Here is a 16,737-nt window from a genome sequence, read left to right on the forward strand (position 1 = left end):
AGCGAACTTTGATGCAATAAATTCACATCTAACTTTGACTTAATTGACTGAACCAGTATGACTCAATTCTTGATCTGTGTTTCTCTGATACTTATTTAAATCTAAAAAAAGCGGAAGCTTTAATGACGTGTGACAGGTATCATCCCTCACTTGAAGCATTAATATTATTTGATAATCAATATATCAGTCACTAATATTTATTATAACTTTCACAAGGCGGATTATGATGCCTTGAATAATTATTTGCTTCAGATAAATTGGATTGAGTTGTACCTACTGTTTAGAGGATGTAAATGACATTTTAGATGCTTTTTACTCCATTATTTGGAACACAATTGAACTTTTTGTACCAAAGATATCTGTAAAAAGATCGAATTTTCCTGTTTGGTTCTCATCTGAACTTAGAGTAAAGTCATTGCCAAAAAGATTGCGCATAAAAAATATAAAAATACAAATAAGTATCACCACTATATTGAATTTAAAAATTTGAGAGATGAATGCTCATCACTAACTGAGCAGTCTTACAATGCTTACGTTTCAAAGATGGAAGTGAGAATAAATGAGAACGCTGGTGAATTTTGGAAGTTCATCAAAAATAAAACCAACGGCCATGGTGCTCTCCCTGGCTCTATGTTTCTAGGTGAGGAAAGTGAGAATGACAAACAAAAAATAACAGAGTTGTTTGCGAAACATTTTGGTACTGTATACAGCACTTTTAATGGTAAATCTCTGGATAACCTGGAGAGTAATGAAATTTTCTCACAACAGCTGGAGGTGGAAATTAGTAACCTCGAAGTCACTTTTGACAATTTACTGAATGTGTTGTTGTCATTAAATGTCAATAAAGGGGCTGGCCCTGATTTGATACCGAATTTGTTCCTAAGAGAAAGTGCAGTGTCCTTGTGTGAACCATTAGTATATGTTCTTAATAAATATCTCCAGACGGGAATTTTCCCGAACAGATGGAAACATTCCTTTGTGTGTCCTATTTTCAAGGCAGGAGATCATAGTGATATCAAAAATTATCGGCCAGTTTGTATTCAGTCAGCCTTATCTAAAGTATTTGAAAAAATGGTTTTGCCAAGTTTGGATAATTGTTTTAGGAACATTATTACGGACAACCAACATGGATTTGTAGGCGGACGTTCTACTCTCACTAACCTCTTTTTGTATATCGATAGTATAGGTACAGCAATGGATGAGGGTTACGAGGTGCATTCTATATACACCGATTTCAGTAAGGCCTTTGACCTACTAGATCATAATGTCTTAATTACAAAGCTGAGAAACTTTGGTATCACTGGTTCTTTATTAGCTTGGTTTACTTCGTATTTGCAAGGAAGAACATTGCAAGTAAGATCAGCAAGATGTGTTTCTAATGGATTTGAAGCCGTGTCAGGGGTTCCGCAGGGTTCCCATTTGGGTCCTAAGCTTTTTCTGTTGTTGGTAAATGATATTGGTAGGAACTTTAAATCTGAATATCTGATATGTGCAGACGACTTAAAGATATTTAAATGCATTAGGTTAGAATCTGATTGTGAGGGTTTGCAGAGAGACTTGGATTCTTTAGTACATTGGTGCCAGGACAATAATCTTAGATTGAATGCTTCGAAATGCTCATATATTATTTTTTCACGTAATAAGACCACTAGTGATTTTAAATACAAGATAGGAGATGTGGATTTATCTAGGGTTCAGGTAATTAAGGATTTAGGTGTGTTACTGGATAGTAAGCTAAGTTTCGTGGACCATTATGATGCCATTATTGCGCGTGCTAATCGGACATTAGGGTTAGTCATCAGAATGTCATATGATTTTAATAATTTTTTTGTAATTGTGAGATTGTTTTTGAGTTATGTTCGTTCATTACTAGAGTATTGTTCAGTGATTTGGAGTCCAAGTTATGAGAATCACAAATATCGAATTAAATCGATTCAAAATAAATTCGTTAGATATCTGCGGTATAGATTAGGTACTAGAGGAATGCAATTGAATTCCAGTCAGGTCATGCAGATGTTTCATTTGCACCGTCTAGAGGATCGCAGGCGATACTTTGACCTTAATTTCGTATTTAAGGTGTTAAATGGTATTATTGTTGCACCTAGCATTCTGGGTCGAATAGATTTTTATGCTCCAGCTAGGAATTTGAGAAGATGTCCCTTGCTATCCGCTAGATCGTGCAATACACGTCATGCAGAAAATATGCCTTTAAATAGAATTGTTTCTAGTGTAAATGAGTTTCCAAATATAGACTTTATGGGAGTCACACTAAATGCTTTTAAAAGGACTATTTCACGTGAATTATTTTAATTTGATTTTAATTTTTTGATGTCGTTAGTTTAATTGTAAGTAATGTAAGTTAACTTGTGTTCAATGTTTAATTTTGACTTTTAATTTTAATTGTAAAATGGAGTTTTCCGTCAATAAATATTAATTAATTATAATTATTGTATTTGAGCATAATGTGTGTGTTCGGGAATCCTTATTTCTTTATTTTATATTGACTATCATTCTAATATTTATTTATTTCGGGTAGAATAAGTTTTAGATAATTTAATAATTATGTTTAGTTACTTTTGTCTGTCCCCTCTAAAAATGATGCGGAATAACCTTGTGTGTGTTCTAATTTAAATAAATGCTCAATGTCAATTTTTACTAATCCACAAGTGCAAAATTCGCTTTGCGCATCGTATACAAATGAACATGCTCCGTTGAGTACCTTTAGGACAAAAGGTACGACTTTGCTTCAAGCCTTCAACGAAAGAACTTCCGAATTCCGAATATATTTTCGCTTTTCATGTAACTGACGGCGCCGTCCGTGAGTGCTGGAATTTCATGGAAGCAGTGATGAATTGAGTAATCACACTTGGGTCTGCATAGTTTACCAAATCCTAAAGAACACCAATTTTTAATGTAAGCGATCTGCGCATAGCTTGTGGAACCATAGTATTTTAAAATCAATCTTTTTTCAAGTTAGTTTTCATATTTCCTACAGTTTTCATACAGTGTGCATAGTTTGGCTTTTAGTTAGTCCATATAATCCGATGTCTAAATTATTCAGTTGCCTTATGGCCGATTCCACATATACCTATGATTAGAAAGTTTAGAGATTCCAGTCAAAACAAAAATACCTTTTGGGAGTTAAGGACCAAAAATGTTTTTAATAAATTTCACATCGACTTTTATTTCTAACCGAAGATCACATACGAAAAAAATGATACAAAATATTTTCTTATTACGTCACAACGATCAACAAAAACAACTGTATACAGGTTTTGTTACTTAGCCTACTAGGAAATAGTATTAATGTAAAAAATATCTAAAATAATACATATAATCAGAAATGAATTGGACGGATCAAAAGCAATATATCTAAGGTATTATTTCAATATCAAGCAGTCAGTCTTAACATTCGTGTTTTGGTTAGTGTTGTAACGATAGACCTTCAGCCCCGAGCAAATCCCCGAACAAATAATCCCCGCACAAAAAATCCCGGACAAATAATCCTCACAAATTCTTTTGGACAAAATATCCCCACAAAAAATCCAGGACAAAAAATCCCCAAGACATATTTTTGCTGTCAAATAGTTCTTTAAAAGTTTTCCTGAAGTTTTAACAAATTTAGAATTCCAATTCCATGCTGAAAACTTTATTTGTGTTATATGTTTGTTAACTTTATTTGTTTATACATGACAAAAAGTATGAGTTTTTTTCAAAAATGTTGAAAAATATGGGGAATGAGCTAAGGCCCCGTTTCTATGACAGGCGCTTTGATAACGCGCGTTTACAACTACATACATTTTACTTGAGACCGTTCACATGCCAACGCGCGTCTTAATGACCTAAAACGCGCGTTAGCATGTGAACGGTCTTCAGTAAAATGTATGTAATTGTAATCGCACATTACCAAAACGCGCGTTAAGCGCCTGACATGAAAACGGGGCCTTAGCTCATTCAACATATCTTCCACGATTTTTGAAAAAACTCACACTCTTTTGTCATGCAAAATTTGAAGTTTTCAGCATGGAATTGGAATTCGAAATTTGTTAAAATTTCGGGAAAACTTGTAGATAACTATTCGGCAGCAAATATTTCTTGGGGATTTTTTGTGGGGATATTTTGTCCAAAAAAATTTGTGGGGATTATTTGTCCCGGATTTTTTGTGGGGATTTTTTGTCCGGGGATTTTTTGTCCAGGGATAATTTGTGGGGATTTTTTGTCCAGGATTATTTGTCCGGACCCCAATATAATTGTAGTCATTCGGCTTATGTGGTCATTCCATTCTACTCTTCTGTTTCTTACCCAGTTATTAATGCTCTCCGCCTTGCATCTTCGTCGTATATCTGTACTTCTAGCTCTGTCCCATAGTTTCTTACCATTGCTTTTTCGATGGATTTTCATCTCGGCTGTTTCGAGCAATCTTTTTGTCCTCTCTGAGTCAGGTTGTGTTTCTGCCTCGTATGTCATTATCGGTCTGATGACTGTTTTGTAAATTCTGCCTTTCATTTCTTTTCCGATATTTTTATTTCTCCATTTTGTGTCATTCAGGCAACCTCCGGCTCTGTTTGCTATATTCACTCGATCTTCCACTTCTGTTTCAAGCTTTTCGTAGCTAGATAGTGTGATGCCTAGATATTTAAACTCCATCACTTGTTCTAGTATCTCACCCTCCAGCTCCAAGCTTAAATAATCCAATCTTATTGGATCATCATCATCAATGGTGCTACAGCCCTATGAAAGAGCTTCGACCTTCCCAAGTCTATTACGCCAGTCAGTTCTATCCATTGCCAACCGTTGCCAGTTTGCTGCGCCTATTTGTCTCCCATCCTCATCTACACCATCCTTCCATCTGAGTTTTGGCTTACCCCTATTTCTACTTCCCACAGGTTGTGATATAAGGATTATTCTAGGAGGGTTGTTCTGCTGTGATCTTGCTAGATGTTCTGCCCATCTTAGTCTCCCTATTCTTATAAGAGATACTACGTCATTACCACCAAATTTTTGTTTATATCTGTGGTATACCATACCTCGTAGTTGTACCTCGGAAACACCATTTTCACAGATGCCACGGAATATTCCCCTCAGGATCCTTCGTTCAAATATAAGCAGAAGGTTTTCATCTGCGTTGGAGATGGTCCATGCCTCTGATCCATATGTCAACACTGGTTGTATAAGGGTTTTGTATATGGTTATTTGGTATACCGATTGAGAAATTTCTCATGGTTGGTGTGCGCATTTAATGAGAGCGACAAAGAGACATGTATTTATTATACATTTAAAACGGGCTGGAAGATATACGCCGGCAAAGCGAGGTAGCGCGAACAACCCACTTCATGTCGTAGGTAGGGCTTTCTCAGCACAGCGTTGCCAAAGTAGATTTAAAAAAGAAAATAACAAAGTAGAAAAAATTATAATATTTAACTTATTGTAAACGAATATAATAAACAAATTATTTGAAAGAAAAAAACTTAAGTAAAAAAATATTGTTTTCTCAATCGGTATAAGGTAATATATACCAAATATATGGTTATATGGTACAACATCTTATTGGATTTGCTGTTATAATCATGCATTCTGTGTTTTTTGGGAAAATTAGCATGTTTAATTTTCTGGCAGTTATATTAAATTGGTGCAGCATACGTTGTAAATCATCTTCACTTTGAGAGATTAGTATTGTGTCGTCTGCTAGCAGATCATTCTAAGTTGTTTTTCTCCCATTTGTTATTCTCTTTTAGTTCTTACTTTTTTTTATTATTTTATCCATGATCAGATTGAACAATAAAGACCTCAAGGAATCCGTCTGTCTTATCCCATTGCCAGCTTCAATTGTGTCTAGTAGATGTTTTCGTTCATTATGTTTCAGTTCTTGTTCTGGTAGATGTTTTCGATCGTTTTAATTATTCCTGGAGTACCTGTCTTGCGTATAACAAATGGATAACGTGCTTTAATTTGACCCTGTCAAATGCTTTCTTAAGGTCAACGAAACATAAATATGCCAGTTTGTTGTATTCAACGAAGTAGTATATAGTACCAATAATTATCGGAAGTAATGTGATGAGGCATGGAAAATCGAACAAAATAGAATAGAAAGGATAGTTCAGTCTGAGGATTGCAATGTCAGATGTTTAAAAGACAAAGCAATGTCAGATGTTGGCTTAAAATATGTTCTTTGACCCGACGCAATTCACTACTGAAAAGGCGGAGGACAATGTATTGTAGGTACTACAAAAGTACATTATGTCTTTGAAATTTGATCAACAAAATGTGCATTGAAATTCACATTGAAACATAAAATACAAATTAAAAATATATTTATTGATTCTTAAATAACTTTTGAAAAGGTACATCAACGGTATCCAAGTATTTTTCGAACGCTACGATAAATTGTCCATTTTTAACAGTTATCACTTGAGTTAATGAAGAGAGGATGCTGTTTTTATTACATAAAAACTATACACAAACCCAGCATCCTGTATGTTATCTTTGATTCAATATTTAAGTACTGATTCTACACAAATATACATAATCTATTACTCAGAATAACGATAAGTACATACTTGAAAATTCGGTTGATCTTTTGGGGTGTTGATACGTTATAATTATTTTGAGTAATATAGTTGACAGACTCGTACTATATAGTACAAGTTGGGTACCATATATACATCTATTCAAATAAAAAAGCTAAACCTAGTTTGTTTTGAGTTTACGTCGCGTTTGGATCGATGAAGAGAGCAGAGAAGGCGAAGATCAAGAAGACCACTCCTCCAATGATGGTAACTGAAACAAAAAAAAATGAAATTGAGTAAAAATATACCAAGTGACATCGCCTCTATTTTACGGTGTCTAGCAATTAAGCTCCGAGACTGTTTTTTTAACGAACACCTTGTAACGTTATAAACGTCACATCTTTATTAATTTACACACACCCAAACTTAAATGGAATCACCTTGTATTTCTAAGTAATATTTATTTCTTATGGAAAAACTTGTTATTATTGTGAAGAATCCAGGTTTTTATTGAAAATAAACAAATCTATAAGACAATCAAATAGTACAGCTCGGTACGGTATAGATTATTTGCTTGAGTTGCAAATTAAACGAAAATAAATAAACTAACTTTTGCAACGGGGAAAGATTATTGGTCTTGTGGACCAAGTAATGTTCTCAGAGGGACATAGCTGTAGAGCTAAGCGTACCACAGGGCGTTCTGTCCAAAACCTATGCTATGTAACAGGACTAAAAAAGCTCAAAAATAAAGCAAGGCAGAGTCACCAAAAAGTAATAACGGCTCGCCACGATCGTTTAATTGCCCAATCAGCTGGAAGACAACCATTTCTCACCTGTAGCTCCAAAGGCAGCTTTTGGAAGCTACAGGTGTAACTCTTTCAGTTGAAACGATAAGAAGAAGAGTTCGTGCCAAGAAGTATACAATAGCTTTTGAAGAATGGAGCAACCTACCACAACAAAATGTTGATAATTTGATTAGGAGCGTGCCCACGCAAACTGAAGCTTGCATAAGGACTAAAGGTGATAACACTGACTATAAAGAAAAACAAAAAAAAATAAATAAAAACAATTTAAACATTATTCGTTTTACATTGAAAATGTTTATGCTACTGTAAAACAACTAGATTCAATTTGTTTTTTAAATACTTTATTGTTTTATTTAATTGTTATGTATTTGTTATTAAATTGCTTTAAAATAAATATTGTTTGACTTCGTGTGTTCGTTTTTTAAAATTCGCCCGAAATAATAAGAAATATCAGATGATTCCATATAAGTTTGGGTGTGTGTATATTTAAATAATTATTTTATTCCAATTTCTTTATTAATTTCTTAACCTTTTATATCGGTTTTATTAATTTTTCTTTAAAAATTAGTTAGCGCTCTCTCTCTTTCTTTTCTGTAGGCTAAACTTTCTGTCTATTTTAACAGAACAACTAATTTAATCATAGAAATATTATGTTTCATGTTTCGGTGTCACACTTCTTTTCAGTGACAACTTCCTCCCCGTCATTCTTCACATCAACCTCTATAGAGATGGCAGAATTACTTTTATTTAAGGCAATGTTAGAGATTTAAAATTTCCGGAAAAATTGGGTGCAGGAAAAAAACATGTTTTTTCCGGAAAAAACATAAAAAAATGGGAAAATACGGAAAAATTGACCTTTGTTACAATATACTAAACAAATTCTGCATCCCGTATCAAAATCGATAAAAGTAGAATTCGATAGATCTATATTATCAGAAGTGTCTTTTGTCTTTAAGTAGGTATATAAAAGACACAATATTAAAAAATATTCCCCAACAAGTTAACCAGACTAGTTCTCTTATCGAAAGCTTGCTAAAATATGTATGTTGAAAAACACTACGAATTTTGTTCTCAGCTGATTCACTTTGCAGCCTCTTGATGCTCGCTTTAAAGAAGAATAATTGAATGAAGACCAACTAATGGAAGCCATATACTTCATTTCTGAAAGGGCTTGCGCACTAAGGTTCGGTCTTTTCACCTCCGAATAACTAGTTATCGGGAAGTTTATTTGACAGATTTACATGTAATCTGCCGGATAAACTTCCCGATAACTACTTATCCGGACTGGGCCTAAATCTAGATGTAGGGAAGGTGGTGGCAAATCTACCCCAATTTAGAACAAAAACTGGATTTTTTAGTCGAAATTCTTTATGGGATAGTGCAAATATGTAGTACCAATCCCGTTATATGGTAGCAAGGTTTATGTACATCGCAGTCACTTATGCCAATTGCCTCCCGAATTTTAAATGGACCTCCATCTTCCGCCACTTCAGAAAGAAACTGGTCTTTACACGGCCTCATATATACAAGCAAAAAAATATGTTATCACAGGATAAAATTTATAAGTTGTTGCTATTCATTTAAATTTGGTTATAAACGAAAAACAGATATTTATTTATGATACTAGACTAGATCCACTTTTAAAAGAGACTGACAAAAATCATGTTGTGTTATCCGTTCAGATTCAGGATGGTGAAGCGGAGCTGAAGTCTGAATCAAAATATACCACTGAGCAATTTGGTTAAATAATGTGCTTTCTACCTTTGAAGTTTCGGTTTTGACATTTACAATTAAAATCTCTTAGTTTAAGTACACTTAAGTCTCAATTAAAAAATATTTTCAAATTTTCCCATTTTTTCCAATTTTCCAATGGTCTGGAAAAAAACCTGTATTTTTCCCAATTTTTCCCGTTTTTTCCGATATGTTAATTCTCTAGGCAATGTCTCCTTGTTAATTTACTTTATTTCGATTACAATCTCCTGGGGTGAATACACTACTATGTTAATAATACAGGGGGTCAGAAACTCTCCCGACAAACGAAGACCCGAGATTCTTCAGATAATTTTAAGACAATTTAACCCAATTTACCTAGTCCGAAAATGCTTCCTGAGGGAGCAAAAGCTCTTAGAACACGGCGTCTTGGAATTAGTTTTTCTTAAATATCTCCAGAACACTGTTATATATAAAAACGAAAACTGGTACGCTTACTTAACTTCCAGAGATAAATCGATTCCATCAATTACGAATTTCTAGTCATAGGCGCCCGTTTTGGGTAGGGCAAGTGGTATTTTATCGCATAACTTTTTTGTCTTTCATCTTCTAAGCACTTTTGATACTGGATTACTAAACTGTGAGGTATTCTAGTACTAAAAGGTGCTCTTATTTTATGGCTATAGGATGCATCAGTTTCTAGAAAAATCGATTTAAAAATTTTTCGTTTATTGAATTTGAAAAAAAAAGAATGTGTGTGTACTTTGTACACACGTAAGAAGTTATACTTCTATTATTATGATTTCAACGAAATTAATATACTTAACAGGTTATTTGTATTTTACTTAAATATTAAACTAACTTTCTTTCCTACCACTTTTAAAATTTTTTTATTAAAACGATACCAAAAGTATAAAAAAAAGAATATGAATCGTCCGGGATTTGAACCCGGGACCTCTTGATCTCCGTTCACACGCTCTACCACCGAGCTATATCCCTTTTGCTTTGACAGGTTACAAGATTTCTCATACATACTGACGAAGTGAAGTATACAAAAATACTTTAAATATACTTACTACATATTACATATTATAAAATATCTTATTCCCGAGGAAGACAAATCCAAAGACACAAAAATTATAATAAATAATACATTTTTTACTAAGAACACTAATATATCCTTTTATATGATATAATATGACTTATTTGCGCTGACAGCGCTGATGCATATATCTTGAAAGATTGGCAACGAAATACATACTGTCTGTGTGCGCATGCGCCCGGTATGTGATAAAATTTCACTCTCGATCGTAAAGAAGTATAACTTCAAAAAAATTTTTCAAAAAATGACGGTGTATTTTACCGACTTAAAGCAAGAGTAACTTTTAGTACTAGAATACCTCATAATTTTATATTAGCGTCTGTATAATATTAAACAGAGAGAAAAAAAAAACGTTTTTCAGCGATAATTGAACCCAGAAAAAGGTTCGTGCTAATAGTTGAAAGTTAGCCCACTGAGAGAGATGTGAGGTCTTCGAAAGTTAACACAAGAGAGATATATGCACTTCTGTTGCTTTTACTGATCAACAGTTAAGAGATAGAATCCCCGTTGCAATGTCTATGCATAATGTTTGTACTTGGGTAGGGATGAAATTAGGTACGAACTGTTAGTGAGGGTTTGTAGCAGATGGATTTCTCGCTACAATGTTTTGCTAATATCATTCATTAATCTTTTATCCTCTAATTCCCAAAAAGAGTATCTATTTTTCCAATTTATTTCATGAAGTAATTTACCATAAATATTTTAAAGCCGTCCCTGTTTGAACGTTTCAGAGTATTACATAATGTTACGCAACGTTGAGAGAGTACCCTTCTCCCCTTTAAAAAATTATTGAACTCGTCTCAAGTAAATAAATTTTTGTCAAATAAGCACCTCTAATGATCAGAATCGCGCTGTAATTGCGCGGTACTTTTCTCGATCTGTGGCTTCAGAGCGAAGCGCAGTTCGCAGTTCAGTTCCTAAGTACCATTCATGCTGGTAACATATCTGCCGGCCGTGGAACTCCAGATGCCGCACCTGCCGGCTTGAATTTGTTTGTTGTCGCTAAGTTTGATCTATTGTTCTGTGACCATAGAAGAACCCCGTGCAAGGTTTCGCTCCATAGTATTGGATTTTTACAGTGGAAATCGGGTACATACGCAGTAAACATGTTGTGGCGACGTAGTTTTGAGCCGGTATGGTGGTGGTTCTGTTATTTTTTGAAGCCCTAGTTTTTTTTTTTTTTTTTTTTTTTTCATGGCATTGACTTGGGTGTCATTTAGCCAGTCACAACTTTTTTTTTTGTTTTCTGTTCATACATAAGGAAGGCAATGAGGTCCTTAGAGTTCCATAGCAAACTCTTCTACAGCTCTCTACTCAGTTCAAAAGCTGGCCGCTATGGACTGTCCAAGTTGCTCACCACATTTTCCATTATGTATCTTCTTCTTCTTCTTTTTTCATATGTACATAATATACCAAATTATCAGGATTAACAAGTTTAGAGATTAATTTTAGTTTCACAGATAAATTTCATTAAACAATCATATATATTCTTGCTGTTCAGAGACAATAGATAGGATACATTAAAAGGTGGAAAAACATTACATTTTATTAAATCTTGGATTAAATTATATGTGCATGCAATATATTTTGCGCACTCAAAGAAAGTATGATTTAAGTCACCAACCTTCTGACATTCTGTACAAAGATTTGAATCAAAAACTTTAATTCTTGCTAGATGTAGAGGGAAACATGCATGTCCAAACTTCATTCTAATTAATGTTGTTATATATCTTCGAGGTACTACGTAATTTTTAAACCAATATATATTTGGAACAGAAGGTTGAATCAGTGAATACTGAGATTTGGATTGTTTACAAAGATCTCGCCATGATTGACTCCACTGATTTTTAACTCGATGCTTAATAATGTTAACTAAGTCAGATATGTTGTTAGATAAGCCCTAGTTGTTAGCCATGAAGTTTGATATTCCCTATTGATATCCAGTATTTGAAGTCCTGAAGAGATGTCTTTCCTGTCCCAAATTCCCAGAAATGAAGTCTACCCCTGTTTTGAATGCCCCACCCTCCAGTTGATTGACACATGAAAGTGTTTGAAGTGTGATAACAGGATGTTTGTGTTTTGAGAAACCAGAAAAGTGATTTAGAAAAAAGGTATGAGATTTTTATTTTTAATTAAATTCCAGTTGGAACTAAAGTTTGCTGGTAATTAAATGTTTTAATAGTGTTTTCAACATGGTAAATTTTTTGTAAGTAAAGTAAAATGGCAGTGACTTTGACATTTGACAGTTACGTCAAATCTTATGTTGACATACACTGTCCATCAAGTTTAAAATTTCTTTTGTAATGTAAAATCATGTGAAATAATAAATTTTGTATATTTTTGGAAGTCAGAAAATATTGTAAACCCTTTATTGTCCATAGTAGTCATGTTTGTAGCAACTGTAACTTCAGATTTGAGAGTATTTTTTTATAGTAAAAATAAAGTCATGAAGGTTTGAATAAACATTGTAAAATGTACCTTTTATATAGAAGAATAGATATATTTTATATAGATTTTATAATAGAAGAAAAGAAAATGGCATAGAATGCAGTAAATAGTAGCCCAGTTTAACCCCAAACGAGGAATCTATGATGAATGTCCCCCCAATTGGTACCCGTAAGTAGCCCAAATGTCCAGTAAGTACCCATATGTGAACCAGAGGATATATTTCGAACGGCGTCCTTTTTTTAAATAGTAGAAAGATCCTCTAGTCTGAGTAAGTATCCTTTTGTATTTGGTTATGGTAGTTAGTCTTCTTTAAACCCTCTCACCCTCCCTAACGAATCTGCGACCTGCCACCGCACAACCAATGAGCTGCCGTCTCGCAAATAAGCTTTATGTGCCTGCTCCTTGTACTTTCTCCTTCTACCCCCAGTATTTAAGTAGTTAGTCTTATCCCTGTCCCCATTAGAGCAGACATGTAAAACGCTTTAATTGCCGCCCAACGTGTGGGGCTCGACTCATTTTTTCTGCCCCCTTCTGACTTCAGTTGTTGTCTTGTCCAGTTGAACGCTTCAGGTTGGCTTAAGAATTATTTAAAACTAAGGATTGTAATTATGGGTTTAATACAGTAGAAAATACCGGAAAGTCACCTGCAGTACTGCTTCGCACACTGGATGTTTCACTTGAAGAAATTGACAAGTAAAGGTGTCATACCAACGGTCTCGGAACTTAATTGTCATTTTTTTGTGTCGAAGTAAGTTATTATGTCACTTGAACAACTTACCTGTCCGCACGGAAATCTTTTGGGCAATCATCCTACCACCCAACACAGCCAAACCAGTGCAGGCACAATGGCCTAGGATACCACCAATAATAACACCATATACATTCTAAAAAAAGAGAAAATTAACACTGATTTAACAAATATAATATAAACATAAACATACTGAAAATGTGTACTGAATGTGTCACTAATTTATTAGATTTAAGTCTGAACATTTGTACTTCAGGATCGACATCTCGATATTATGTTCGGTAAAGCCGAAAGTCAATGTTATCTTCGTTATGTTTATGGGGGTACGTCAACAAACACAATTGTCGAATGTGTGACGACACCAACCCAGCTGAGATCCAAGAGCGTCCAATGTATGCTGAAAAAGTCACTGTTTGCTGTAGATTTGGGGCTGGTAGCATTATCGGTCCATATTTATTTGAAAACGACGTTGGCCAGACCATCACCATAAACGGCGAGCGCTATAGACTGATGATTACTAATTTCGTTTGGGCTTAATTGAATGATATGGACACCAACGACACGTGGTTTCAACAGGACGCCGCTATGTGTCATACAGCTCATGCCACATTGGACATTCTTCACGAGTTGGCCACCGAGATCGTGCTATTTGAGCCCGTTAGACTATTTCTTGTGGATTTTTAAAGTCTATATAAACAAACCACAAACTATAGCAGCCCTCAAAGCTAATATTTGCCAAAACTAGCCCCAAATATTGCTAATTTGCTTGTAGGTAAAACACTTATCTTAAATTGTTTAATTATAAATATCAAATAAACAATAGGTCTTACTATTCCTATACATACATATTGTCAATGTGGATTACTTACTTCTCTAGCACCTAAAAGTATAGTAGTTAACTGAGATCTATCTCCCCATTCGGCTAAAAAGGTTAAGGTAAAGGATTGCAATAATATTCGAGAGACTTCATACCATACTGATTTGGTGGGTCTTCTATTGCTACTACCAATTTCTATATCCGGTAAAGTCGCTTCATGTTGCTGAAAATTATAAGTTAAGGTAAGATACTATATATAGGCACAGTCGACTTTTGATAATTTGAAACTCAAGACACCAGAGAAAAAGTTCAAAATATTAGAGGGAGGAAGGAAAAAATTCAGGAAAAAATTCAAGAAAAAAGGAAAAAACACAAAAGTTTGATCAACATTCGTAATTTCGAAAACGACTTTTAACGTAAAGTCAACATTTCTATCAGCTGTTTCATTCAATATTTCGTTGTCCAATCTGATTCTTAGTATAAAAAGGAATAAGTATTCTTTTTAGTCAACCATTCTTTCATTTCATGTTTTCGTGAACTCATAAAGGGGGAATTTATTAATTAATTGTACGATATGATATATATTGTCTATTGGGACCGTGCAAGTTCCGAAAAGCGACACCTGGTTTCATATCTCGGCAACTTTTTTCACACTTTTAATTATATTGGCCAATGATATAGGTCCTGGTTGCTGGATAATTGTCAAGGCCATTGCCCAAAAAAAATAATAAGAAGAAAAAATAAGATTTAGGTTATGTTATTAAAACGTAAACAATTGTATGTAGCAAATAAAATTAATTATTAAAATGCAGTACTGCAAGCAAAATACAATTAATAAATTAACTTTTATATAAGAATTTCATATCATATCAATATTGTGGAGTAACATACAATTTTTCTTCTTCAATGACAGTAGGTATGAAATATACGTCAATTTGACAATTTAAATTGACAATATGAATTATTTAAGCCAGTTGCAACATTTTTCCGCTATTCGCGTACGATCGTTTCTCGTATCCCCTCCAAGTACTTGCACACCGCGAATAACTGACATTGATCTTGATGGCAAATACGAAATCTTGTAGACTTTTTTTTTATTTTCAAATTTAATTTCACCTCTATAAGATTTTGATTGAAATAAAACAACGTAAAATGAAGTAAACACTTCTGTTGTATGTATATATATGAATTTATTAAAAAAAAAAACAAATTTAAAATATAATTAAAAACAATACAAAAAAAAAATATTTACAACCAAAACAGTGTATTTTTTAGATAGTAGTATGTTAGTTTGTTATGTACATATATTATATTTAGAGTTAGAAATACAGAAAAAATTCCTCTGATAGAAACAATGGTTTGTTTTTAAAATAAAATGTCTGGCTAATTGGCTCAGCCAAGACCATCAAATTCACACAAAAAAATCCACAATGTAGTGGAAAATTACAATACACAAAACGTTTTCGGTCAAAACTGATCATCATCAGTGTGAACGTCCAGTGTACAAGTATTTGAAACTAGCCACTTCATTAGGTGTAAAAACCTTTAAATGACATTATTGATAGACTTAAAATTGTAAAGTAGTCGACATTAAGTCGATATATTAAGATTATTCGAATACTATGTAGATGTACGTTACGATCACTGAATAGTTTACACCTTAATTTTTATATTGTAATACTGTAAAATTGCAGAGTCGTACGGATTTGATAAATGTCAAAGTCAAAAAATTTCAAAAAGTCAATGCTTGTCAAAAATTTCGCGAGTGTTAAAAAATAAAATAACGGTATCAAACTCCTCCAAAATGGTTATAATAAATTTGAATGATGCGCAAAAGCAAGAGCAATTGCCAAACTCGAAGGTTAGTTTTTAAGACAAGTTGCTGCAGATTTGGACGTGAACCATATATGTGCGTATGGAAAATCAAACAAAGATCGGATAATTTGGGATATATATATATATATATATATATATATATATATATATATATATATATATATATATATATATATATATTGTACAAATATTTTCGACCGTACTGTGTTAAATAGTGATTTTTTGAATAACGGCAATTCGGTCAGATGAAATAAAACTCTATTTGTTCTAGGTCTCAATATTTCGTCACTATTTGGTGACTTCTTCAGGAGAAAACTGTAAATTTATTAAGATTAGATATGGACAAAAGACAAAACATTTCATTACTTACAACTATAAGAGTGATAATTTAAATTCGTTTAACATATTATATTGAACATTGACTTGAGAAATGACTGATGTTATTTTGACATATATTTCGGAATTATGGTAACTGCAATATATTTTATGTTAATAGAATATTGTCTAATATTGAAAAAAAATTTTTAGTGAATACGTCAAAGTAAACAAGAAAAAGTATTTGCGAAATTTTAAGGTGGAAAGGTAATAGTAGACAAATGAAAAAGGACTTGAAGTATTTTAAATTGACTATAAAATGTAATCGATGGTACGTAATGAGTTAGTGTAAGACTGGTATTCAGAACTTGAATAAAAATAAGGTAGATTCATTGTTAGTAGATTAATTGAGTAATTTGTTTGTATTTTTTAAATTAATTATAAGACTG

At 33.4% G+C, this 16,737-nt stretch overlaps 1 protein-coding gene across 2 annotated transcripts in view; it reads right to left on the reverse strand.

The window, feature by feature from the left end:
• Positions 1-3,157: 3,157 nt before the first annotated feature.
• LOC114328940 (transmembrane protein 165) overlaps positions 3,158-16,737 on the reverse strand; it is a 38,822-nt gene continuing 25,242 nt past the window's right edge. For both annotated transcript variants that reach the window (XM_028277928.2, XM_028277926.2), the window contains exons 4-6: positions 14,190-14,360; positions 13,351-13,456; positions 3,158-6,777 (exon numbers count right to left, since the gene is read on the reverse strand). In XM_028277928.2, coding sequence (XP_028133729.2) covers positions 6,704-6,777; positions 13,351-13,456; positions 14,190-14,360 — 351 coding nt within the window. In that variant the 3' untranslated portion in view covers positions 3,158-6,703. The remainder of the gene's footprint in view (positions 6,778-13,350; positions 13,457-14,189; positions 14,361-16,737) is intronic.

The sequence above is a fragment of the Diabrotica virgifera genome, chromosome 1 (genome assembly GCF_917563875.1).
Source record: "Diabrotica virgifera virgifera chromosome 1, PGI_DIABVI_V3a".
Lineage (NCBI taxonomy): Eukaryota > Metazoa > Arthropoda > Insecta > Coleoptera > Chrysomelidae > Diabrotica > Diabrotica virgifera.